The sequence below is a fragment of the Oncorhynchus masou genome, chromosome 33, assembly GCF_036934945.1.
Source record: "Oncorhynchus masou masou isolate Uvic2021 chromosome 33, UVic_Omas_1.1, whole genome shotgun sequence".
NCBI lineage: Eukaryota > Metazoa > Chordata > Actinopteri > Salmoniformes > Salmonidae > Oncorhynchus > Oncorhynchus masou.
In genome coordinates, this window is record NC_088244.1 from 37,368,455 (window position 1) to 37,392,687 (window position 24,233).

Genomic DNA, 24,233 nt, shown 5'->3' on the forward strand with positions numbered 1-24,233 from the left:
ATCCTCACTGAACTTCTGGAGAGAGTTTGCTGCACTGAAAGTAAAGGGGCTGAATTACTTTTGCACGCCCAATTTTTCAGTTTTTGATTTGTTAAAAAAGTTTGAAATATCCAATAAATGTCGTTCCACTTCATGATTGTGTCCCACTTGTTGTTGATTGTTCACAAAAAAATACAGTTTTATATCTTTATGTTTGAAGCCTGAAATGTGGCAAAAGGTCGCAAAGTTCAAGGGGGCCGAATACTTTCGCAAGGCACTGTAAGTAGAATAAACATATTTCTGCATCAAACCCGTGGTATATTGTCTGATATAGACACGGCTGAAATGCTGTTTCAGCCAAAAGGTCGGCGAAAGTGTCTCAAAGTGAAATCGTGTGGATTTTTTTGCGTTTCTTCCGTCCAGAGGGCACGTGTGCTCCACATCACACAACTGGAGACAAGAACTGTGACTTGCTTTCCACTCCGGAGCAGGGCGCCATTGAAAGGAGTGATATCTGGAGTTGAAGATTCCCAGTGTCTGTGACTCCCGCCATTTGGTGCAACGCAGACCTGGTGGAGAGTGTGGTGAAACAGAGAAGATACTGTCTGTACTACTGAACTTTGATGCAGTCTTTACCAGATAAAGTGAAGTTGGGATGTGTCAGTTATCCTGTAAGAGCTTTTGTCCCAAATCCATTATGGTTTTTTAGGCATAAAGTTTATGGTCATGTGGCAGCAGTGTGTAGGAAGGAGATTCCTAGATGTGAGAAGTGTGCAGGAGGACATGAGACAAAGGAATGTGTAGTATCGGTGGGAAAGGTTGTGTGTGTAAACTGTGGGGCTACCCATGGTGCTGGAGATCAGAGGTGTCCGGTGAGAGAAAGGCAGGTTCAGCTTACCAGGATCAGAGTAGTGCAGAATGTGTTGTATGTTGAGTCAGTGAAGAGAGTAGTGGAGGAAGATGGGTCCCGGGCGAGGGATCCTAAGAGGATCTGTGAGTAGGCCGAGGATAATAGTGATAGGAATAGCATTTGAGGTTGTTTTTTTGGCCGTCATGGCCATGGTTGTCAATAGTACCGCAGGAATGGAACGGAAATCACAGAGGATATATGTTGGCCGTGACAGCTGCAGAGAAGCACTTGAGTGTACAAGATTTTACTGCAGAATAGTTAAAATATGTTTTGATCGATAGTGTCCGATCCTCCCAGGCTGCTGGCCTGGAGTAGGATCAGGTAAGGCCAAAGTAGTGGAATAGGGATGAGGGTTTTAATGGGTGCAGAGTTAGTCGGTATGGCAATTTTTTCACAAAATGTAATGAATTAATACTACAGCATTGTGGGCTGATACACAGCCAATATAATAGGTGGCGGCGTGCACCTATAACATTTGTTTGCGGACCGCCATAATACCAAAGAAGAAGTCTGACCGCGCCATCAGTATAGAGGTAGGCTGCCGCTCAGTGGTCAAATTGAAAAGAGAACTACAGCAAAACCCGGAAGTTGAAGGAGGATGTTGTTGTAGAGCGCGGTTTATCGTACTTCGAAGCTAGCTATTTAGCTAATTCCGTTCTTATTGATTTTAACACGACTTTGAGTATGTAAAGTGGTATGATGCGAGTATCAAACAAGATGGTAAGCAAATCAGTCAGCTTGTTTGTAGCCGATTAGGTGGCGTCACATGGCAAAATGCTATCTGCCTAGCTCTGGCCCAGTGCAGTTGTCACTAGTTACCACAGCCACAAAGTCAAACATGGGCTATATCGTAAAAATCCATGAAAACAAAAATGTACTTATTTAGTCTTAAGATACGGGTTAGTCATAGGGGTAACAGTTTGTTTTAGCTTAGGTTCAAAATCAGATTTTTAAGAAACTGTAGAAAAAGGCGGGGTTTAGCCATAATTGTGACTGTGGTAACTCCTGACGATCGTTACGCGAGGCTTGAACTTTCAATCAAATCAACTCCCTGAATCTTTTTCATTCATGCCTCCATAGTATGTTTTTCACGCTTTAGTTTAATGATTGGTTTCAACATACTTTTGTTACTCACCAAAGTATAAATGTTGCTGAGGAACTTGTATCTCAATGTCGCCAAAGTAGACTGTTTAGCTGTTGTCCTTGCGCATTGACCACACCACAGCTAGACTGGCGGTAAACAAATTGTTAAAGTTTAGGTCATATTTGAGAAAAACGATAGTTTGCACATACATAGAAAACTTCGTCGTCACTACGAAAATTATACTATAATGGAGGAATAAATGGAAATGCGCAAGGCTTTGGCTGCATATAACGCCCTGGATCAGAGCTAACGTTACTAGCTAACTGCCTAGGCTAGCTGCTTTTATTAACTTATGAAATATCTGATAGTCGTCAGCAAACGTACCATTTACGTTGGTGGTCAGTGAGGTTGCCACCGTACAGATCTTTGGTTCAGTTTTCAGCCTCGAACATTTTGAACACAGTATAGACTGGGCTACATTCTATGCTACCATGAAGGATGATGACACTAAGCAAACAACTTCTCTGGCAAGTGTGGATGCCACGTTGACATGGCCTACCTTATTTGTGTTACCAGATATTCAATATTTCTGTCTTTAAGTAAAGGTTATGTCTCTTTCTCCACAGCCTTTGATTAATCCTCCTAGGACTACAAGACCGGAGTGAATAGACCACCCTCATCCCAACAGTCTCACTTGGACAAACTCACCATGTTGGTGACGGCCTACCTGGCCATCGTGGTACTACTGGCGCTATGTGTCGGTCTGGAGCTCACGGCACGTCGCCTCACCCCGCCTCAACCCACTCCCTCTGCTGTGGGCACCAACCCTGCTTTCCGCCGCTTCCAGACCCTGTTCCTAAGAGGCTACCTCCTAGCCCTGTGGGCTGACTGGCTGCAGGGGCCATACCTCTACAAGCTGTACCGTCACTACAGCTTCCTGGAGTCCCAGATAGCCATCCTGTATGTTGTTGGCCTGGCCTCCTGTGTGCTGTTTGCCCCCGTGGCTGGCTGGCTCCCTCAGGTAACAATAACGAAGACCACGAAGTAAATACATTGTTAGACTTTTTTAAAATGTTTATCCTCAATAATTGTTTTATGTATGTATTGTTGTATGGCTAAGGCAACTATGTGTTTTAAAAATACATGTATTTTTTAAAATGCATTAATTCAGGTCCTGGGGCGCAGACAGACCTGCCTGCTCTTCTGCGTAGCCTACTCGGCCTGTTGCCTCACCAAGCTATCCCGGGACTACTTTGTCCTTATCGCTGGTCGCATGCTAGGGGGCCTGTCCACCTCTCTGCTCTCCACAGCCTTCGAGGCCTGGTACGTGCATCGACATGTGAACGCCCACGACTTCCCTAAAGAATGGATCCCCAGCACCTTCACCAAGGCTGCTAGCTGGAACCACGGGCTGGCAGTGGGGGCTGGGCTGGTGGCTAACATGCTGGCTGAGTGGCTCCACCTGGGACCTGTGGCTCCCTTCCTCCTGGCTGTGCCCTGCCTGGGGGCCTGTGGCTGGGTGGTGCTGACTGACTGGGGCACGGAGGAGAAGGGAGGCCTGGAGAGGGACAAGACGTCTTTGCTTGGTCCTGCTGCTTCAGTGCCCCTGGCCCGGGCATCAGCTCGGGCCCGGTTCTGGCGCAGCTGTCAGGAATGTCTCCGTTGTCTGTTATCAGACAGACGGGTGATGCTGCTAGGAGGTGTCCAAGCTCTGTTTGAGAGTGTACTTTATATATTTGTCTTCCTGTGGACCCCGGTCCTGGACCCCCACGGCCCACCGCTGGGCATTGTCTTCTCCTGCCTGATGGCAGCCAGTATGGCTGGGTCCCTGCTCTACCGCCTGGCCACATCCACCCGCTACCGCCTCCAGCCTGGTCACCTCCTCTGCTTCTCCATGCTGCTTGCATTTTTCTCCTTCTTCATGCTTATCTTCTCCACTGCCCCGGGCCAGCCCAGACCCCGCGAGTCCCTGCTGGCCTTCCTGCTGCTGGAGCTGGCCAGTGGACTCTACTTCCCCGCTGTCAGCTTCCTCCAGGGGAGGGTGATTCCGGAGGAGAAGAGGGCCGGGGTGCTGGCCTGGTTCAGGCTGCCTCTGCACCTTCTGGCCTGCCTGGGGCTCCTGGCGCTCCATGGAGAGGTGTCTGGGACTGGAGGGGGTGAGAGTGGTAGTGGAACTAGAAACATGTTTGGGGGCTGTGCGGTTATGATGCTAGCTGCACTCTTGGCTGTGGTTAGTCTCTTTACTCTGGGAAGGAATGATGTGGATCTCAGACTAGAGGGGCCCAAAGGAGAGGGAGAGATATGACATTCAGAGGTCTTTATTGTCCCAACAATGGACAATGACTAGGAATACAGTTACTGCTTTGTTGACAGATGAAGACTCGTTTGGGAAAGTAAAATGAACTTTTGAGGGACTGAAGCCTGACATTTAATCAACCTAGGATTTACCAATATTAGACAATGATTTAAAATAATCTGGTGTCGGTAAGGTATATTTTTGGTTACAAGATTTCCTGATATTCATTTGTTTTCGTTTTGTTAACTGCGACTAGCAATTGTTTCGCTATATGAAGAAAAATATGTTCTTAATTTATTATGCTGCAGTCTGCGTCATCTCCCTTCTTTTGAAGCACACTTGCATACACACTGACGCACATGCTGGTGTAATAATGTTGTGCCAGTAGGTGGTGCCAGTCTTGCTCCAGGATGTTCTTCATATTCTAGCCTGTACATGCTGTAGTGTTTATCAACTGCGTTGTTCAGGGTGTACCACTCAGCCTCGGCAGAACGGGGCTTACATCACTAGCCCAGCTGCTCGCTTCGGCAGAAATATCACCCACTCTCATATCATTTAAAACAAGTACAAATATATCAATTCAGTCTTACTGCTTATGATGAAAGCAACTGAAGTCAATCAGTGGACATGTGTAGCTCCACTTGAGTTCTTGACATTGTCAGTAGTGTCCAAAAGGGGGGGAAATATTATAAATAGCTTGTTGCGTGGATGAATATTGGGGCCATTCCATTATCAATGCCTGTTTCGGTATACAAACAGTTGCTATTTTGACTTATGGGGCTTGCTAGGTACATTGTAGTAATTAAACACCAATGTTAAGGGTGTTTCGATACTTAATGTGTCTTGGAGAGGTGTGTATATTTGCCTTGTTCTTTTTCGCTTTCTATTCTCCAGAACCTTCAGAAAAATAGGACATATTATAAATATGGAATAAATATGATTTTAATACCGTCTTTGTCATTGTGTGATCCTTTTGAATTGCAGTGATAATGTTAGACAGATTCAGGTTGTGATACTTGAATCTGGGAAGGAATGATGTGGATCTCAGACTAGAGGGGCACTTGCTGTCCAGTTTATTTGGTAGACCACCCCGTTCTCAAAAATGGATCGCTCCAACAGACAGTGAGTCACTTGGCCGTGGCTTGTTATATAAAGGGGTGATGGGTTTGCACTCAAAAAGCTTACTTCGTTATTCTATGTGTCTTATTATTTTCACTGCATCAGGGATAGCGTACGCAGACGTTTTGGCTTTACAGCCTCCTTCAGTGTGTGTAGGTACCACTTTCTTTTAATTTGACTATCAGGAACGTGGCTTTTTTGGGGGGGGTCTACCTGTGTAGACATATTAGTCACAAAGAAATAGAATTAAGGGATTGGGCACGAAGGGCAACTCACAAATCAATCGCCCCAGGTGTCCGCTCACCTAAATGCATCATATCAATTCAAGGACATCAGGCAAAGCCGTTCATAAATGTGTGGTCAACTCATAAACGACATGCAAAATTTGATATGGACTGTAATTCTTTGTGAATAATTTGTAGACAGGTAGACTGGAAAAGCTTCATCCCTGGCAACCCTGATTAGAAGCACTTGCTGCTCATCTGTGGATCTTTACAAATGCTGTTTTGAATTAAAGAATATTGTACCTCACACTCGCCGAAGAAGGCTGTAAAGCCGAAACGTCTGTACTCTCCCTGATGCAGTGAAAATAATTAAACAGAATAATGAAGTAAGCTTTGTGACAACTTTTTGAGTGTGAACCCGTTTGTTTGATTATCTGAATTCGCAGGTTTTGCACACCAGCCAAGCTTCTGGAAGAGCCCTATGGTTCTCTTTTGATTATAAAAAAATCTGGAAGACAGGCAGAGAGGTATTCAGTTACTGAGGTTGCTGCAGCACCTCCTGATAAATTGAAATGAAAACATTTATAATAACTTTGACATCACCCCCAACATATTCCGGCAGCCACGGGCGTGAGGAACGGCATATCGAAACACAACTTGTCGGTCCTTGTCACGAATGGGCTATTGCGGCAGACTACCACACCGGGCTCCACTCCTATCAGCGAAAAACAAGAAGCGGCCCCAGTGGGCACATGATCACCAACACTGGACAATTGAGATGTGGAAAAACATGACAGCAAATTCAGTTTACTTGAGTGGCCCGGTCAGTCCCCAAACCTCAACCCAATAGAGCATCTTTGGGATGAGATGGAACAGGCTTTTCACAGCAGAAATATACCACCATTCAATCTGCAGCAGCTGCGCGATGCCATCGCATCAGCATGGACCAACATCCCGGTGGAAGGTTTCCGACACCTTGTCGAATGCCCTGAATAATTCAGGCTGTTCTGGAGGCAAAGGGGTGTCTGACCCGGTACTAGATGGGTGTACCTAATAAACTGTCTGGTGTATGTAGATAAAATGCAGGCCTCTTCTACAGTGTTACATGAATGTTTTATTAGTAGGAGCTTCCAGTATTTTGGTGAATGTTAGTAGCCTTTCATGAATGAATGCTGAACACTGCATCAGTGCATTACCTAAACATAGAACATTTTAAACCACTGATGCTTTTTCTGGCTCTTTAGTTAATGGAGAAAATATGTGAAAAAAAAGGTTTTATTTTTAGCCTAAGTGCTACAGACAGAGAAGTAGAGGGCAAAGATGTAACGTTCAGATCATGTATTCCCTTCTACGTCACCCTCTCTCCTTTTTTTTTTTTTTTTTTTTTTACTGCAGACCAAATATTCCAGTTCTCTCTGGCCCTATCCTCACATACCGATACAGCATCTGCCCACCCCTTTTTGCTGAGCAGTTTGGTACTGTCCAAGCTTCCCACAGCACTGCTGCTTCACCTGGATGTTGCTAGAATGTTCCTTTTTTGGGGGGGGGTGGGGGGTCTGTGAGAATCCTAACTGCGTGGGCTGTTGGATTAAGCCACAGCTGCAGCATCAGAAGGGGTTTAATCTACGAGAAGCAGCAGCAGAGAGAGACACTATTTCCCAGGCTCTATCTTACCCCGTTGTCAGTTCTTTTAATTGACTGTACAAGAACTGCTGGGCATCAAGGACACATACAAGAGGATAGAATATCAAAGGAAGGAGGAAAACAGAGCTTGTTTAACTGGAGCAGAGAGATAAATAAAGTCTCATAGTGCCGGCTGCAGACACCAGACACAGCCATTATGACCCAGGGCAAGGTAAGGGCTTTACAGATACATCCTATAGATCTCACTGTATCCTCATTCATTCCCATGCTCATTCTGCAGTAAACCCATTGTCAAAAAAAAGAAGGAAGGTTCTTGGCTTATATTTTTTCATTTCAGTGCGTGTGGTCCACAATGTTACGTAATCATTGTGGCAGCATGTACGTAGGCTGTACCTGTCGCTCCATCCTCTCACCTGCCTCTGCTGAGGAGCTAATAGCTCAGTAACGACGCAACGTCTCTTCGGCAGCAGAGAATAGTCATCAGAGAATGGCAGAGTTAACGAAATTACAGCTATAAAACTCGATTGTATGGAAATGGAGAGAGGGTAATGTTCAGCCTGCGTCACTATCCTTCAGTCCAGAGACACGGACAACCCCCCCCCCCCCCATTATATATAACCTTAAGTGTTGGTGTTATGCATTGACTCAAAGCTGAGGAAGTTAAATAAATTGTATTAGCTTACCCGTACTAATGACTGTAAATGAGATCACATCAGATTTCTATTTTTATGTAGGAAATTGGAGAGAGAGGGGAGGGATATTCATTGGCACATTCATTAGCCATCTGGACAGTGTTGTGTAATGATGACTCATTCACTGATCCTGGATCGTCTACACCCACAGTGTGGAGCTATGCTACAGCAGAGGGTTTGTCTAAGGACCGATCTCAGTCCAAATCGTACAGTCAGCAATTAGATCAGATTTCAAATTAGTCCCAAATTGTGAATCTGAATTTATCGTATTTGCTTTTAAAATGTGGATTTTAAAAAATATATATATTGTTGTTAAAAAAGGAATTTGGATTTAAAAGTTTCAGCTCAAGTTTCTCCGTTGATTAGTGGCTCATAATCATCCTCTGTTGTTATATTAAAAGGGATTTTTATTTCCAAACAGCTATTTAGTCCTGATTCGTTATCTTATGTTATGAACCCTCAGCTTACAGTCGCAAACAAGGCTGCTGAAGCAGGAGAGAAGCAGTATGGCACTTCAAGTGGAGAAGCAGGAGGGCCACCGGCCCCTCCCACCTATGAGGAGGCCACTGGCGCAGGTGAGAAAGGTATGTCAGTGTCACAGAAAGAACCGTCATTTCTTCACTCCCCTCTCTTTATGAACAAAAGTGTGAAAAAAACAACTGACCATTTACTGTGTGTGTTTGTGTTGAACTTGTCAGCAGGCATCAGCGGCAGCCCCTGTTACAGTGGGGCTTATCCTAGTGATGGGGAGATGCTCACAGAATTCAGCTGGAGTGATAAAAACATCCGACGGATCTTTATCCGCAAGGTAGGCTATGACTATAGATATTAGTACCTTCTTACTACCTTATCACCCTATTTCATTGCACTACCTATACAAGCCAATTACTACTATAATACTACCCCATTACTACATTATTACTACCGTATGTTAAAGCCATACAGATACTGTATGCTATTTTTAAGCTGTGTTTCTCATTACCTCCTTTTAGTTGTCTTTTTTTTCTTCCCCATTACCATTGTTTAGGTTTACGCCATCTTGATGATTCAACTTCTTGTCACTCTTTCCATTGTGGCTCTCTTCACATTCTGGTACGTGTTCTATAACCTCTAAATACGGATGCCACTCTCCATCCTTCTATAGTTTTACCTGGTCAGGCAATAGATGGCCATGACAATCGCAGGAAGTCCTACACTTTGATACAGTGATGTTACATCACTGTGCACCAGACATAAACCTGTCACAGGTGCTAGATAGGAAGCAGCAGTTTACCATAACAGGCCTGTTACCATAACAGGCAGGAAAACACACACAGGAACAAGTACTTTGATGAAAATGGGCAAACGTTGCATATTTACAATTATTTTTGGTCCCTTCATCAGTGAACCAGTGAAGAACTACATTCAGTCCAACCCTGGATGGTACTGGGCTTCTTAGTAAGTCACAGCTTTGATCTTGCATACATCATTACTATGTTGATTTCATTCTGAAAGTACTAAAATATGTGTTATTTCTTTACACAGTGCTGTGTTCTTTGTCACATATATTACACTTGTCTGCTGTCCTGGACCAAGGTGAGTTTACAGTGTTAATGTGTGTGGTGAACACAACTTCAGTTATTATGATACTAGAGAATGTATCATTTTAGCAGAATTTAACGACAGTACTTATTATGTTTGATGTGTATTTCCTACAGGAGACAGTTTCCATGGAATCTGATACTGCTCGCCATCTTTGTACGTATCATAGAGTGTTGGAAACAATCCATATCTTTACAACATTTATACACATTGTCCAAAGACTTTGAAGTACTACACATAATTCAGAATCACAGACTTCTCCTCTGTGTGACCCCACTTTCTCGGTAATGTCTGTTCACTTTGTAATCTCTCCTGTTGCAGACCCTCTCTCTCTCCTATATGACAGGGATGCTATCCAGGTACGGTCTCCCATAGCTGCGTCTACAGTTTGTTTGTCTCCGTTGTCCGCTATGCTTTGCATGCCTGCTTCTTCAGGCTTTCCGTATGGCTAGCACAATGGTTTTTGCAGCCAGTTAAACAGCTAACGTGTTACATTAAATTCAGCTAAGGTCTTGGTGAACAGCTAATAAGTAGAATCAGGTGGGTTAAATTAGTTTTGGATTGAAAACACGTATGGGTTGGTAAATTTCCAGGAAGAGGTTTGGTGCAGCCCTGCTTTAACCAGTGTCAGTGTCGATCAGATATGCCAAAGGTATACATGGGCTTAGTAACACCGTTATACATTTTAGGCTTGCTTAGTTACTGTGTATTCACCAAAGTAAGTCATTAATATGTCATTCCTGTATAAAACAAAATGGTGTCATTTCTTAGTAAATAAATACTTGGCAAATAATTTCTGTACCATATCTTCCCCCCTCTAATAGTTATTACAACACCAAGTCAGTGGTGATGTGTTTGGGTATTACTGCTATGGTCTGTCTTACTGTCACCCTCGTCAGCTTCCAAACTAAGGTCAGTCTGCCTGTGAAAAAGGGAATTCTATAATTTAATACGATCTCTGTGCTTCTATGATTCACAATTGGTTATAGGTTGTTATTATTCCTCAATGGCCAAGTGACCTTCTCTTTTGCTGCCCTATATTCCCTTTTTTTTCCTATTCAGTTTGATGTGACATCATGCCAAGGTGTATTGTTTACCTTCTGCATGGTCATGATGGTGTCTGGACTGGTCCTGGCCATTGCATTGCCCTACGGATATGTAAGTTCTAATAATAATAATAATACACTTTATTTGTAGAGCACATTGTCACACATGAAAGCCTGCAAAGTAAAGTGCTATACATAGTAGGCTGTATAACTACCCTAATCAGAAACTATATAATGAATGCGGTGAATAAGTAAGTGCAGGTGGAGACTAACAGGAGGAATTGGCAGCGTTTAGACAGGCTGCCAATTCTGTTCTCCCCCCACTAACTAGTCTTTTGACAAATCAGATCAGATCTTTCTCAGGGCTCATCCGATTGGTCAAGAAGACCAATTAGTGAGAAAAAAACCCATCAAGAATACAGCTGCGTCAGATCTAATTGAACGTTCACATTTGAGAGATATATTATCAGCTTGTTTTGTGCTCCAGGTGCCCTGGGTGCATGGTGTCTATGGTGCCTTGGGAGCGTTACTTTTTACCATGGTAAGTGTAAAACCTATATAGTCTGTTTTTACTTGACAGTCCACCAATGACAAAGAGAGATGTACAACTACTGTAATACTTCAACTCTTTTCTCCGTTTCAGTTTTTGGCGTTTGACACCCAGCTACTGATGGGGAACAAGCGCTACACAATAAGTCCAGAGGAATACGTCTTTGCCACTCTCAACATCTACCTCGACATTATCTACATCTTCTCCTTCTTCCTGTCCCTGTTCGGAACAGAGAGGACAAACTGAATCCACCTCCAGGCCAGCATCTCAGCTTTTCCATCCAAACACGGCCCGTATTCATAGTCTCAGAGTGGTAGTGCTGATCTAGGATCGGCTTTGGCATTTAGATCATGGTGAAAAGTGTCATACACACAGGGGGGGGATATGATCCTAGGTCGACACTACTCGGAGACACGGTATGAATACAGGCTCTGATCTCACCAGATGTACTGTACACAACCCATTGATCCACCACTTCTTCCCACAGTCTCAGCTTAGTGTGATTTTCCTTCCCCCTCTAGCATGATATGGACCTATACTACTTTATTGTCTGCTTAGCTGTCAATCTCCAGAATGTACAGTACTTTTCACCTATAGGGTCGGCGATCTATAGAATTACATTGCTAACGGTAGATAGGTGTGAAAAACACATGCAAAACACTGAGTCTGTCTAAAAGCTGGAACTGTAGGTGTTTTTGTCTTTATGCAGATGTGATGTCCTTGCTTTCTCCTGTCTTTTAACAACAACAGTCATGAATGGCACTGCTCTACAGGAGCTTATCACCTCTTATGAAGAGGAACGTAAAAGTATCTGCCCTGAAAGGCATGAATATCTGAATATCTTTCAGTGTAGCAACGTAGACATCATTGTGCTTAGTTCATCAGTAGTGCACTAGGCTACATCCAATTCCATCAGTGCATAACACATTGTGGTGACCCTCAGCGTTAGAGTAGAGCGAGAGAGAGTCAAGTAGTTCCTTTTTTTGATCCAAACTTGGGAAATTGTTTTATCACTCAGCATTGTCAATAAATCCAAAAAGGACAAGACACGTATCCATGACAAAATAAATGAAACACATATTAAGACACATTTAAATCAATGGCATCTGTGCACAGCATGTCTGTGGTTTGTTGTTTCTCCTCCAGTCTGTCAACTCTTAGCCTACTGGTTGAAATCTCAAAGGAATCTCAAAGGCAATTCAATCCAATTCTGATTTCATTTGAACGTAGGCAAATTGCTTGGCTTTCCTTAGCTGCTTTAGACGAAACATGAGTTAATCTAGTTGCACTAAAACTGGAGATGTAATGCAATCCTGTCAATATGATGAGCCATAGTCCAATGATGTCAGTAGGGGTTTACTCACCACCCTTCTCTTTCTTTGTAACATTCTGTTCTGTATTATTCCCTCCATGTTACAATTTTCCAGCTAGGTTGGTTGCTATTTAACTCTTTAAGTTTTTATTTATTTACCGATAGCTAAACCAGAGTCATCCCACTGGGCACAGATGTCAATCCAATGTCTATTCCACATTGGTTCAACGTCCTTTTGTTGAAATGACGTGGAAACAACGTTGATTCAACCAGTGTGTGCCCAGTGGAATGTATTTAGAATCTAAATATATGGCTCTGGGACTGGGTTAAACCAATGATTCGATACATATGCTTTGCTAAGCATGTTTTGGGGGCCAATCTTGAAAACCTTTACAATGTGGGGATGTGGAAAATATATGCATTTGCTCCAGTAGTTAGTTATACAGTGCCCTCCATAATTATTGGGACAGTGACACATTGTTGTTGTTTTGGCTCTGTACTGTAGCGCTTAGGATTTTAAATTACACAATGACCATGGGGTTAACATGCAGACTGTCAGCTTGAATTTGTGGGTATTTTCATCCATATCGGGTGAACCATTTAGAAATTACAGCACCTTTTGTATATAGTCACCCCAATTTAAGGGACCAAAATTATTGTGACAAATTCACCTTTATATGTGTATTAAAGTAGTCAAGTTTAGTATTTGGTCCCATATTCCTAGCACGCAATGATTAAATCAAGCTTGTGACTCTACACACTTGTTGGATGCATTTGCTGTTTGTTTTGGTTGTGTTTCCGATTAGACATTCATGGTAAATAATGTAGTGTCATTTTAGAATCACTTTTATTGTAAATAAGAAAATAATATGTCTCGAAACACTTCTACATTCATGTGGATGCTACCATGGTTACGGTTAGTCCTGAATGAACCGTGAATAACGATGAGTGAGAAAGTTAGACGAACAAATATCATACCCCCAAGACATGCTAACCTCTCACCATTGCAATATCAGGGGAGGTAATCGTAGTAGCATCCACATTAATGTAGAATTGTTTAGAAACATTCTATTCTTATTTACAGTAAAAGTGACCCCCGAAATGACACAATACATTATTTGCCATTCATTTCTATTGGGCACAAAATAATCTGAAATACGACCAAAACAAACAGCAAATGCATCCAACAAGTTGTTGATCAAAAGTTAAATGTAATTGTTGCGTGTTGGGAATATGGGACAAAATGCTACACTTTTGACTACTTTAATCAAATCAAATTTTATTGGTCACATACACATGGTTAGCAGATGTTATTAAGCGAAATGCTTGTACCTATATAAGTGAATTTATCCCAATACTTTGGGTCCCCTAAACGGTTCACCCGCTATGCATGAAAATGCACTCAAATTAAAGCTGACAGTCTGCACTTCTAACCTCAAAGTCGTTGTATAATTTCAAATCCAAAGTGCTGTAGTACAGAGCAACAACCAAATCACTGTCCCAATAATTACAGAGGGCACTGTAAATGGATGGCTTAACCTCGTGGCATAATGTTTTTATAGACACTGAAAGAGTTGATATTTTTTTGTAAAAGCAAAGAGTTTTGATTATTGTGACAAGAAAGAGTTAACTTTAAACATGCTTGCAAACTTTCTTGATGTGTACATGGCAAGAAAATAATACTACATTGTATTTGGCCTGAAAAAAAGCGTACATATATTTTCTTAATAAAACCCTGAATGGTTCATCTGTGTATGAAATATGTGGCCTTGGAATAGTCTTATCTGAACAAACTGTACTTAATTTGCTGTTGTAAAAAAAAAAATGTTTCTCTTGGTTAAGTGCGTTGAGTGTTATTCCATAGTGTGTTAGGAAATTCATTTCTGTTTACAATTCTTGCTGTAAATAAAATAAAACATGTACTCACCAATCTTCTAGGTTTTTTTTGTATCTCCGACACTAAACTAGATACGAGCAACGATTTATATTATGTTGACAAGATAGTCAAGGGACCGCTCTAACATTGGACATTTCCCACATTCGACACTCATTTTATCCTCCATAGAAAAATTCCTCACTTTGCGGTCTCATTTTGGCGGACAGATTTCGGATGTAGTAAACCCTCTCGTTCCGCCTCTACTTTTTGATACAAGTTGAACTGACGTTGACATCGTCAAAGAAGCGCCATAAAAAAAAAAACATTCCAACCAGCCAATCGCGTTTCATAATAATTGTATCTATTCAATTTGCTCATCCAATGAAAACGTGTCATGGTAGAACGCCAAGGTCGGCCATGTTGTGTGGTTTCCACTAGTTACCACAGCCAAAAAGCCAAACGTGGCTATTTCCTACAAATTCATTTGTAAGACATTTGCTTTTTGGTCCTAATTTAAGTGTAGTGTTATGCATATGGTTGGCAGTGTGGTTAAGGTTAGGTTTAAAATCACATTTTAAAAATATACATTTTAGAAATAGAGATGGTTATTACTTAGTGGCTGTGGTAACTAGTGACGACCATGTTGTGGTTTTGAATGAGGAAGAAGCGGGAGAGGTTAGAGGTTATCGTTTAATGAGTTATTTTTTATTTGAAGTACTACATTGAGTTACTTTGGACTTCTTTGCTATTTAAGAAATATACATGGCATAGTCGAATGTGATAGTGATTGAAATCCTAGTCGCTACAGCCACATAACCAGGATTGTTAGCTAGCTAGTTTAGCTAACCACAAGCTAGCTAATTTCAAGGGACGGAGAAAGGTAACTTGATAGCTAGCTGGTTAGCAGTGTTGTTTAGCTAACTAGCTACGATTTACTTTCCCCGGTCGAATGACGTTGGGTGGCTTTATGTGCTTTTTCCTGCGCTGGCAGGCGGGCTGGAAGCAACCATAGCGATACACATTTTCGCGGGCGGGAGGTTTTAAACTTCTCTAAACATGTTCAATAAATTTTATGAATTAATTGGAACGGGTTTCGCTAATCTCCGCAATGGAGTACCAGCTCCCGACCAACAAGATAATGATACACACGGAGTACAACAAGGTGGTCGGATAAGGACAAAAAGACCCATCGACTGGTAAGTTAAGGTTATTCTAATGTTAGCTAGCTAACTTATCTGTCATCTATTTGTTGTGTAGTAATCTAACTTGGCTAACGTTAGTTTACTAACATTAGTCATCTAATAAACGAACGTTACCTAGTTAATTTAGCTTAGTGTACCTGCTCGTGGTGGCACTGGATGACCTAACTAGATGCTATGTTTAGCTAATTGTCAACTATGTGTGAGTTGTAGCTAAACTTGCGGACCTGTCTATTTGAGATGGTGGTGAGATTTCGACCAGCCAGTTAGCTGCTACTAGCTAGCTAACGTTACTGAAGTATGGCACACTGTCTGACCCCCCCCCCCCCCCGTCATTGATTCTCTGGCATATTGGATATTGTTTCCCCCCTGTTATTATAGTTTGGAGGATGGTGACCAAGATGACCTGGCAGTGAAGAGATTTCGGATGGGTAAGCTAACTGCAATCTTGGCTGTGCATTTTTGCAAAAGTATTTGGACACCCTTTCAAATGAGTGGATTAGGCTATTTCAACCACACCCATTGCTGACAGGTGTATAAAATAGAGCACACTGACATGCAATCTCCGTAGACAAACATTTACAGTAGAATAGGCTTACTGAAAAGCTCAGTGACTTTCAACATGGCACCATCTTTTTTATTTATTTTAACCTTTATTTAACTAGGCAAGCCAGTTAAGAACAAATTCTTATTTTCAATGACGGCCTAGTAACAGTGGGTTAACTGCCTGTTCAGGGGCAGAACGACAGATTTGTACCTTGTCAGCTCGGGGATATGAACTTGCAACCTTTTGGTTGCAATGCTCTAACCACTAGGCTACCCTGCTGCCCCATCTTGGCATGTCACCTTTCCAACAAGTCAGCTTGTCAAATTTCTCCCCTGCTAGAGCTGCCCCGGGAAACTGTAAGTGGCTGCCAGGAGGACGCTACCTGTCCCAATGCATAGGGCCAACTGTAAAGTTTGGTGGAGGAGGAATAATGGTCTGGGGTTGTTTTTCATGTTTCGAGTTAGACCCCTTAGTTTCAGTGAAGGGACATTTAACACTACAGCATAGGCGATTCTGTGCTCCCATCTTTGTGGCAACAGTTTGGAATGCCCTTTCCTGTTCCAGTATGACAATGCCCTCGTGCACAAAGCGAACTTGAACTTGACTGGCCTGCACAGAGCCATGACCTCAACCCCATTGAACACCTTTGGGATGAATTGGAACACCAACTGCGAGCCAGGCCAACTCGCCCAACATTCCCGGTGTCACAAATGCTCTTGTGGTTGGATGGAAGCAAGTCCCTCTAACATCTAGTGGAAAACCTTCCCAGAAGAGTGGAGGCTGTTATAGCAGTAGAGGGGGGGACCAACTCTTTTGGAATGAGATACTTTTGGTAATGTAGTGTATACAGTCCATGGTTCCCTATCTGAACTGATATGATGTGTTTGTGCATATGACAACAGGGGTCTTCATTGACACAGTGAAGACTGCAGCTGAAGGGGTGAAGAGCCATAGCTCCAACGTGGCATCCTGGGTACGGAATAGTGTGACTCCTACCTTGAGGAACATACTGCCCACTTCCCCAGACCCCCTCCGGAAGAACACTTTCACGAAGAGCCAGCAAAAGAGCTTCAACCTGAACCCTCAACTTCTGCACCTCGTCCCTCATCTGTCTGGGAAGAGACTGAGGTATTGGATCTCTTTATGATGTTTCAGGGCTCTTAATTCACAAAGTATTAGTGCTCATCTTGGATAAGTTTTTGAGTTTTAAGTCATAATGAATAGGGGGGGGGGCTTGATTATAGATCAGCACTTTTGAGACAGTTTTTGAATATGAGCCCAGATCTAGTAGTAGATTCATACGTATTCATTACTCCAGTTTATTACAGGCCAGCGCTCTGTTATATTCATATTGAACAATGATGCCATTTGTTTTTATGGTATTGTTTTCAGGTCCTTGAGGTGAGGTACTCTGATCCCCTGGATGGGATGTGTGTCGCTCCCTTGACAACTCTGGAATGGAGAAACTCTAAATCGGGCAAGACTCTTTTCTAAGAATGTCTATGAAATCATTCCTGCTGCCGGCTGGAAATGTCAGTAATGTTGATATGGAAATGGAACCGTTGTTTAATCGACACACTTTCTCTCCTCCTCCGTTCACGGCAGAGTCCTTTAGAATTGAGAAGACAGTGATAGGATCGAAGGTTTGCAGACGGCAAGTGTGCATGGCTCTCACACATCGTGATGCGCCCAAAACGAATGGGCACTCTGTCAGTCTGCCTCATTCCTCCAGCAGTACCCCTAAGCCATGTCCCTCTACCCGTCTGGGCAGGAGCCACCTCAGAACACCTGCTTCAACAAGGTATGTTCATATTGTCAATAGATCTAGGCCTGCCTTTCTCACTGGGTAAAAATGCATTCTGCTATTAATCAAGCATTGAAAACCTTGAAAGGGCTTGATTTTTGAACAGGGCCCTTTGCAAGGTTGTTAAAGAGCTTGAATTTGAAAGTGTTCTATTTCCTGTGCTTGATATGGTTCTATTCACAATAATATGAGTAACATGTTCGGTGCAGTAATCGAATTCTCTCTGTAGCCAGTTGACCTCAGCAGGATGCAGCTCTTTCACCAGCATGTATGAGAAGTCCTTCCCCATCCGCGTTGTGCAGAGTCCTTCAAACGGCAGCCCCTCCAACCGCCTCCTCAGAGCCAGGGCTCGCTGCACCGCGCAAGAGGTGAGATACCAGCTACCAGAATATTTATGGCTCCCACTTGCTGAAATTTTGCTCTTGGTGCTGTTTTCAAATAACGCTGTTATGTTACAGAGTTATTTGAAAACAGCCCAACAGCTAAAAGGATCCAGGCATTCTCCAGGTATATTCAGGACTACGTGATTGAAGCATGGTCTAACTGAACTTCCCTCTGGGGAAAAATACTTATTCTATTGTGTCTATCCGTGTGTGTGTTTGTCTCGACTAACATAAGTCCATATAGATACAGTAGAATAAGTATTTTTCCCCAGGGGGAAGTTCAGTTACGACCTGCTCATATCACGTAGTCCTGAAATATACCTGGAGAATGTTGCCTCTACCTCATATCCAAGCTTTATTTATAATATAGAGTGATGGGTCCTCTCTGTGTTGCTCCAGTCTGTCTGTGAGGAGGAGAAGATTGTGTACAGACAGCTGCTGGCCATGGTCTCAGGTGGCCAGTCCTTGTCGTTCCACAACGGCAGCCCCCACGACTTTCCGCGCTCACACAGAGACTTGTGAGTACAACAAGCACAAACGCAAATGCTACAGTCCTCTCGCTCTCCTCAAGTCCCCGAGGATGACTGACAGTTCAGTCGTGCTCAAGGACCTGTACTCTCACGTTGATGCAACCACACACGTTTTCATCAGGAAATCTACCCTTTTCTACTTCTCCCCAGGGTTTGATTGTCCTACGTCTTGGCCATTTGGTGTGCTGGTGCTCCTTTCTAATAATCTCGCTCGCTCTCTCTCTCTCAGCACCAGCTTCCTGAGCACCAGCAGGCATCTGCTCCAGTGTTCGTCCCCTACGGGGGCAGGAGATGCCTCCGAGGGCCCCAGTGAACCCCCAAGCCCCCGTCCAGAGTTCAGCCAGGGCTACAGCAACGTCCCCAGCCCAGGGAAGGGCTCCTCCAGTCGGGCAGGGAACCACACCTGGGCCCCCGACTCAGACCTCAGCCCCAGGGGACCAGAGACACTACAGTCTGCCCCCTCTCCAGCTACCCTACAAGACACCTCTTCTCAGGACACACAATCATCAGGTGAAACGTCTTAGCCCGTTTCCACTTCATCAGAGTTGATGTAGTAGTTTATTGACCCCAAGGAGGGACATTGATTTATCGCCACCAGCAGAATACAGCTTTATACAGAGACGGCATGATAACGCTGCAGTGCCATCGTTAGTTTTATGTGTTGTGTTTCTATAAAAGCCTGTGTGTCTCTCTTGCACTAATTTGGACCATGGCTTGTTCTGCAGCGCATGATGGGGACTCCGTAATCATTGTGAAAGAGCAGAAGGGCAAAAAGCCATGCAGTTCAAGGTATGTGTTTTGAATCGTTTATGTTGGTGTGCATTATTTACTTTGTTTCCCATCTAGCCTGGTTACTCTCTGTCTGTCTCTCCAGTGTGCCATGCTTCCAAGCTGAACTCTGGATCAAGGAATTGTAAGTCCCCTAATTTGTCACCATTCCTTGATAAATTCATACGGCGTATCTTGCTGTGCGCCTGTGCATACTGAATACAATTGAAATCCTCCTCTAGCTCATTCTAGAAGTCCTCAAGTCGGATGTGTGTGTCCGTTTTTTCCAGGACTAGCATGTATGACTCTCGTGCCCGGGAGAGACGGAGGCAGATCGAGGAGCAGGAGGCCCTAGCTGCTCAGCTGCTGAGACAGGTAGTTAAGCATCCCCTTCTCTGCCCTCAATGGTGTGACGTCAGCCCTCATGTCTATACCGAGTCCCACATTTACCACCGATGCGGCCAATGGGAAAATATAGGAAGTTTTCCCCTCTATGCTTCGTTCAACCTGTAGGTTATTAGCTATATGAAATGAGGATGCTCTTTTACACGGGGAGGACCGCTCTGAAATCAGCATTCAAACTTGTCCTGCTAAGCCTGTACTCAATAGAAAAGGATTTGGTGGTCTGTCTAACCCTCCTGTCCTGTGGTCTGGTCCAGCGTCTGTCAGATGACAGCCAGCTGGGCAACAGGTCCGTGGAGCTGCATGTCAGAGTCCCTCTGGAGAAGGAGGTTCCTCTATCTCCTCTCGTCGAGGGACCCAAACCCGCCGAGGAGTTCCCTGAGCTCACCGAGGTACCATTCACCGTTTGTTTTTACCTCCGTATGTTGTGCCTATTTCTGCACTTTGCGTTTGTGAGCCAGCTCATTACCAATAAAAATGCATTGCAATAATTGTACTAAGTGTGTTTTTTAAATAAGTGAAATGGATTTGCTCACTCGTGTGCGTCAGGAATGTACATAGTGTCCAGCCTTTAGCTGAGCTGGCATGTTTGCGTGTCTGTGACCAGGATATGGAGGGGGAGGTGTGCCGGGCGCTGAGGGGAGGCAGCCAGGACGAGATGCTGAGTGAAGGATTCAGACTCACCATCACACGCAAAGACCTCCAGACACTCAGCCACCTCAACTGGCTCAACGACGAGGTGAGAGCACGTCACACGCTGCTTCTGTTAATATCGCCGTCTCATACCGCTGTTTTTGGAGACGGCTAGTCATTTCTTCTCTCTGTGTGTCTATACAGAAAAGAGAATAACTAATACAGAAGGGGTTTATCCGTGGCTCTATGCTGTTTTCTCTGCTTGACCCCCGCTTCCTCTTTCCAAGGTGATCAACTTCTACATGAACCTGCTAGTGGAGCGCGGGAAGGATCCCGGCCTGCCGACGGTCCACACCTTCAACACCTTCTTCTTCCCCAAGCTCCGCGGCGCAGGCTACTCTGCCGTACGCCGCTGGACCAAAAAGATGGACATCTTCTCAGTGGACGTCATACTGGTGCCCGTCCACCTCGGGGTGCACTGGTGCCTCTCTGTGAGTTAACATACAATACATTGTACTTTGCTGCTGCCCGTCTACCTGGGGGGGGGTACAGTGGCCCGGCCTGGTTATGCATCCACCATAGTTGCTGGAACCATGCTGGAAAATGAAAAATAATCGGAGCCAGTACAGTTTAGATTGGTTCTATAGTGGGAATCACACTAGACAGAATCTGTCGTGTGATGTTTATATTGACTGTTATATATATTTTTTTAATAAAAAAATATATATAATAATTCTCTCAGGTGGTGGATCTCCGTAAGAAGACTGTCACGTACTTTGATTCAATGGGAGGAAGCAATGACGAAGCCTGCAGGATATTGCTGCAATACCTGCAGCAGGAAAGCAAGGACAAGAAGGGCAAAGACCTGGATACGTCAGAATGGATTCTGCAAAGCAAGAAACGCAACGTACGTGTTACACTGTATCTAACCCGAGATCTCTCTCAACTCAACATGCTTTGACACTTCACTGATAGATGTTGCCGTCTTTTGAAAAATGGATCTCAAGCCATTTCTCCCTACAGGAGATTCCTCAGCAGATGAACGGAAGTGACTGTGGAATGTTCACCTGCAAATATGCTGAGTACATCACCAAAGACAAGCCAATCACATTTACACAAGTAAGTGCTTCAACCGCCAAGCTGTCACTGTCTGTTGGGGGGAAGGTCCCGTGTTTCATACCATCTTGAGGTTTTTTGAAAAAGTTTTATTTGATAAAATGTTGAATTTGTCCTTTACTACTATAGCCCATAACACATTCATAAATGGCAAAAAAGACAGTCAAAAAAATGTATGCGGTGTCAAAGTGTCTGTCCCATATCTAGGAAATAAAGAAAAATATGTCCTTAGCCTTTTTCTTTTCATTTGAGACACATTTAACCCCTTATTTTTGTAGGCACAAAACTACCTCCATACTTCCATTCATTTGGTATGGGTTAGCTTCAGACGAGTCCCGTGACACCTGTGGGGGTCATAGAGCAAAATGGAGAAAACCATCGTGTTCGTGAGGGTCAACTTTCCATGGATGGTTCATATTCGTTTTGCAGGCCTAACCGTTCGGACGTTAAGGATGGATTGAGATGCAGCCCATGCAATCTCTATATTTGGAACACTGGCTGCATTTAGAATGCACTCCATATGTTGCCAAAGCAATTGAATTGATCAGTATTTCTCCCTGGTTATACGGACAGACTTGCGTTTTGAAATGCAGGGATCAATCATGTAGCGCGAGGTAGAGAGATGCTGAGAAATTCCACCAGAGCAGACTGGCCTTAAGCTTTTTTTGACCTGGCACTTGTAAGAGGCTGCTGTATATTTGCTCAAATGTGATGCCCGGTCACTATAAGAGATTGGCACTTGTTGGCGACTCTGCTTTTAATGGAAGTGTAACGGTATAAGCATGAGCATTCCTCAAACAGAGCAACTAGTGGTAGGGAGAGATGAATAACCCTGTGGAACGGGACATCACTCGGGAACAGCAGAAGCAACCAAAGGGTAACCTACCACACAATTAATTGACGACAAGCCTTGTTTTCCACAGTGCCTGTAGCTGCGGTAGTAATGGCTTTCCTTCCATTTCTCACCGTAGTATGAGAACTACAAAATAACAATGTGCCTGTCGCGTTACCCATCCTCTGGCTGTAGTACTGAAGCACGACATTGCATAACAGCAGTTTGCTAGCTACATTACTTCAACTGCATTGCTTGGCCATTATTTTCAATCTCTAACGTTACCACAATGAAGAACAATGGCAAGTCAGGCTTTTACGGGTTTTTTTAATGAAGGGAAGGCAAGCTTGCGAAAAAATTTTTTTTTTTTTATTTTTTATTTTTTTTTACATTTGCAGAAACGTTAAATGCTTCAGCTAGAATCTTTTAAATCTGCTTGTTTGCTCAGGAGTCCCTAAAACACGAATTACAATTCATACAAATGTCAAACGCCCATATATCGGGGGGGCATTGGGATTGAGCCTAACTCAGTATTTAACTCCGTATTTCCCTTCCCTCCAATTGACAGAAACACATGCCCTACTTCAGGAGACGCATGGTCTGGGAGATATTGAATCGGAAACTATTGTGATGGAATTGGGAAGAGATTTCTGAACAGGTCAAGAGCGAGGAAGTGTCTGAAATGATGACGGTGCCCATGACGCTGTGGCTGTTCCATTGAAGGAGGATACATTTATTGCAACCACAACCTCCTGTGTATTAGCAAGCAAAGGTCTCTCTTTCAATTGGGGGGTTGTTCTCATTTACAAATGATTACTCTGAAATGTTCCCGCCAGAGCATCCATCTAGTGAAGTTGGGCCAACCAGTGCAACTGCTTGTATTTTTGTCACTGTCGATATTTTTGTAAACTACTCAGAAGTACAGTTCGATGAGAGCTTGGTGATGTGATGACTGTTAACACCTTTTATTTTTATAGTCTATGGTCAACACCCCTTACCTGGTTCAATAAACTGGTTAAATGAGAGAACAGAGTTCGAGATGCAGTGACATTCTTTGCTTTATATTGGGAAACCCACATTTGATAGTGTTTTTTTAGCTAAATGGAAAATATATGCAACTGACCTCAGAGTATAATTTGTAAAAGGGTAGGCCTAGATATGGCAGTGGTGTGGATCATTGCTATTGTGTGGTACTTGAGGTGACACGAGTATCCTCATTGGTTAATTGGACCCCATCAACAGATAAGCAGCCGTGATGCTTCCTTGACCAAGAGACCTGTTATTCCAATACTAAATTGTGTAACCTGAAATTTAAAGTCTATTTTGTTTTAATAAGCAAAGCAACAACAACAAAAAACTTTAGTGCATTTTTCTCTGGATATTTTCAACATGTGTGTATATACTGATGAGTATACAGTTTCTTGGATAATGTATTTAATATACATTTTGTACCTTTTTATTATCTGTTTTGTATCTAGAACAAAGTCTTTTTAGAAATAAATTCCTCAAGTATTGTGTGTGTGCATCTGTTTGGAAAGGTGTACTTTACATGACATACACACTTGGTAATAAAAGGCACATGGACAAACTGTGTAAAAAAAAATATATAAAAAATAAGTGGATTCCTTTTAATTTAAAAAATGACCTAGTTCAAAAATAACATTAAAAAAAAAATCATTTTGAAAAGCTGTTAGTCTAGAAAGGGG

General features: G+C 43.2%; 3 protein-coding genes across 5 annotated transcripts; all 3 read left to right on the forward strand.

Annotated features, from left to right (window-relative positions):
• The first annotated feature begins 1,431 nt into the window (after positions 1-1,431).
• Positions 1,432-5,218, forward strand: LOC135528464 (molybdate-anion transporter-like). Of its 2 annotated transcripts, none has more exons than XM_064957568.1 (3): positions 1,432-1,609; positions 2,600-2,994; positions 3,145-5,218. In XM_064957568.1, the coding sequence occupies exons 2-3, from the start codon at positions 2,683-2,685 to the stop codon at positions 4,276-4,278; spliced, it is 1,446 nt and encodes a 481-aa protein (XP_064813640.1). In that variant the 5' UTR covers positions 1,432-1,609; positions 2,600-2,682; the 3' UTR covers positions 4,279-5,218. The 2 variants fall into 2 exon arrangements, with proteins under 2 accessions (XP_064813640.1, XP_064813641.1); XM_064957569.1 differs by lacking the exon at positions 1,432-1,609 and adding an exon at positions 1,640-2,500.
• Positions 5,219-7,144: 1,926 nt separating this feature from the next.
• On the forward strand, positions 7,145-14,367 carry LOC135528465 (protein lifeguard 2-like). 2 transcript variants are annotated; one of them, XM_064957572.1, is made up of 12 exons: positions 7,145-7,467; positions 8,412-8,523; positions 8,647-8,756; positions 8,976-9,040; positions 9,332-9,385; positions 9,473-9,523; positions 9,646-9,685; positions 9,851-9,888; positions 10,354-10,441; positions 10,592-10,687; positions 11,063-11,116; positions 11,219-14,367. In XM_064957572.1, the coding sequence occupies exons 1-12, from the start codon at positions 7,453-7,455 to the stop codon at positions 11,369-11,371; spliced, it is 876 nt and encodes a 291-aa protein (XP_064813644.1). In that variant the 5' UTR covers positions 7,145-7,452; the 3' UTR covers positions 11,372-14,367. The 2 variants fall into 2 exon arrangements, with proteins under 2 accessions (XP_064813644.1, XP_064813642.1); XM_064957570.1 differs by having other exon boundaries at positions 7,146-7,467; positions 8,412-8,532.
• A 567-nt stretch (positions 14,368-14,934) lies between these two features.
• On the forward strand, positions 14,935-24,041 carry LOC135528466 (sentrin-specific protease 1-like). Its single transcript, XM_064957573.1, is given in 18 exon segments — positions 14,935-15,509; positions 15,894-15,943; positions 16,962-17,081; positions 17,084-17,187; positions 17,452-17,536; positions 17,665-17,860; positions 18,093-18,231; positions 18,646-18,764; positions 19,006-19,286; positions 19,502-19,565; positions 19,651-19,689; positions 19,835-19,919; positions 20,204-20,338; positions 20,554-20,685; positions 20,867-21,070; positions 21,322-21,486; positions 21,603-21,698; positions 23,096-24,041. Coding segments are annotated over 18 exon segments (2,217 nt in total). The 5' UTR covers positions 14,935-15,369; the 3' UTR covers positions 23,159-24,041.
• Positions 24,042-24,233: the final 192 nt, after the last annotated feature.

Bases quoted from the DNA above. Each gene is read 5' to 3' on its own strand.
- LOC135528464 (XM_064957568.1), top strand. From the start codon at position 2,683: ATGTTGGTGACGGCCTACCTGGCCATCGTGGTACTACTGGCGCTATGT. The intron at 2,995-3,144 runs GTAACAATAACG...GCATTAATTCAG, and splicing joins TGGCTGGCTGGCTCCCTCAG to GTCCTGGGGCGCAGACAGAC.
- LOC135528465 (XM_064957570.1), top strand. The intron at 8,757-8,975 runs GTAGGCTATGAC...ACCATTGTTTAG, and splicing joins GACGGATCTTTATCCGCAAG to GTTTACGCCATCTTGATGAT. The intron at 9,524-9,645 runs GTGAGTTTACAG...TATTTCCTACAG, and splicing joins GTCTGCTGTCCTGGACCAAG to GAGACAGTTTCCATGGAATC.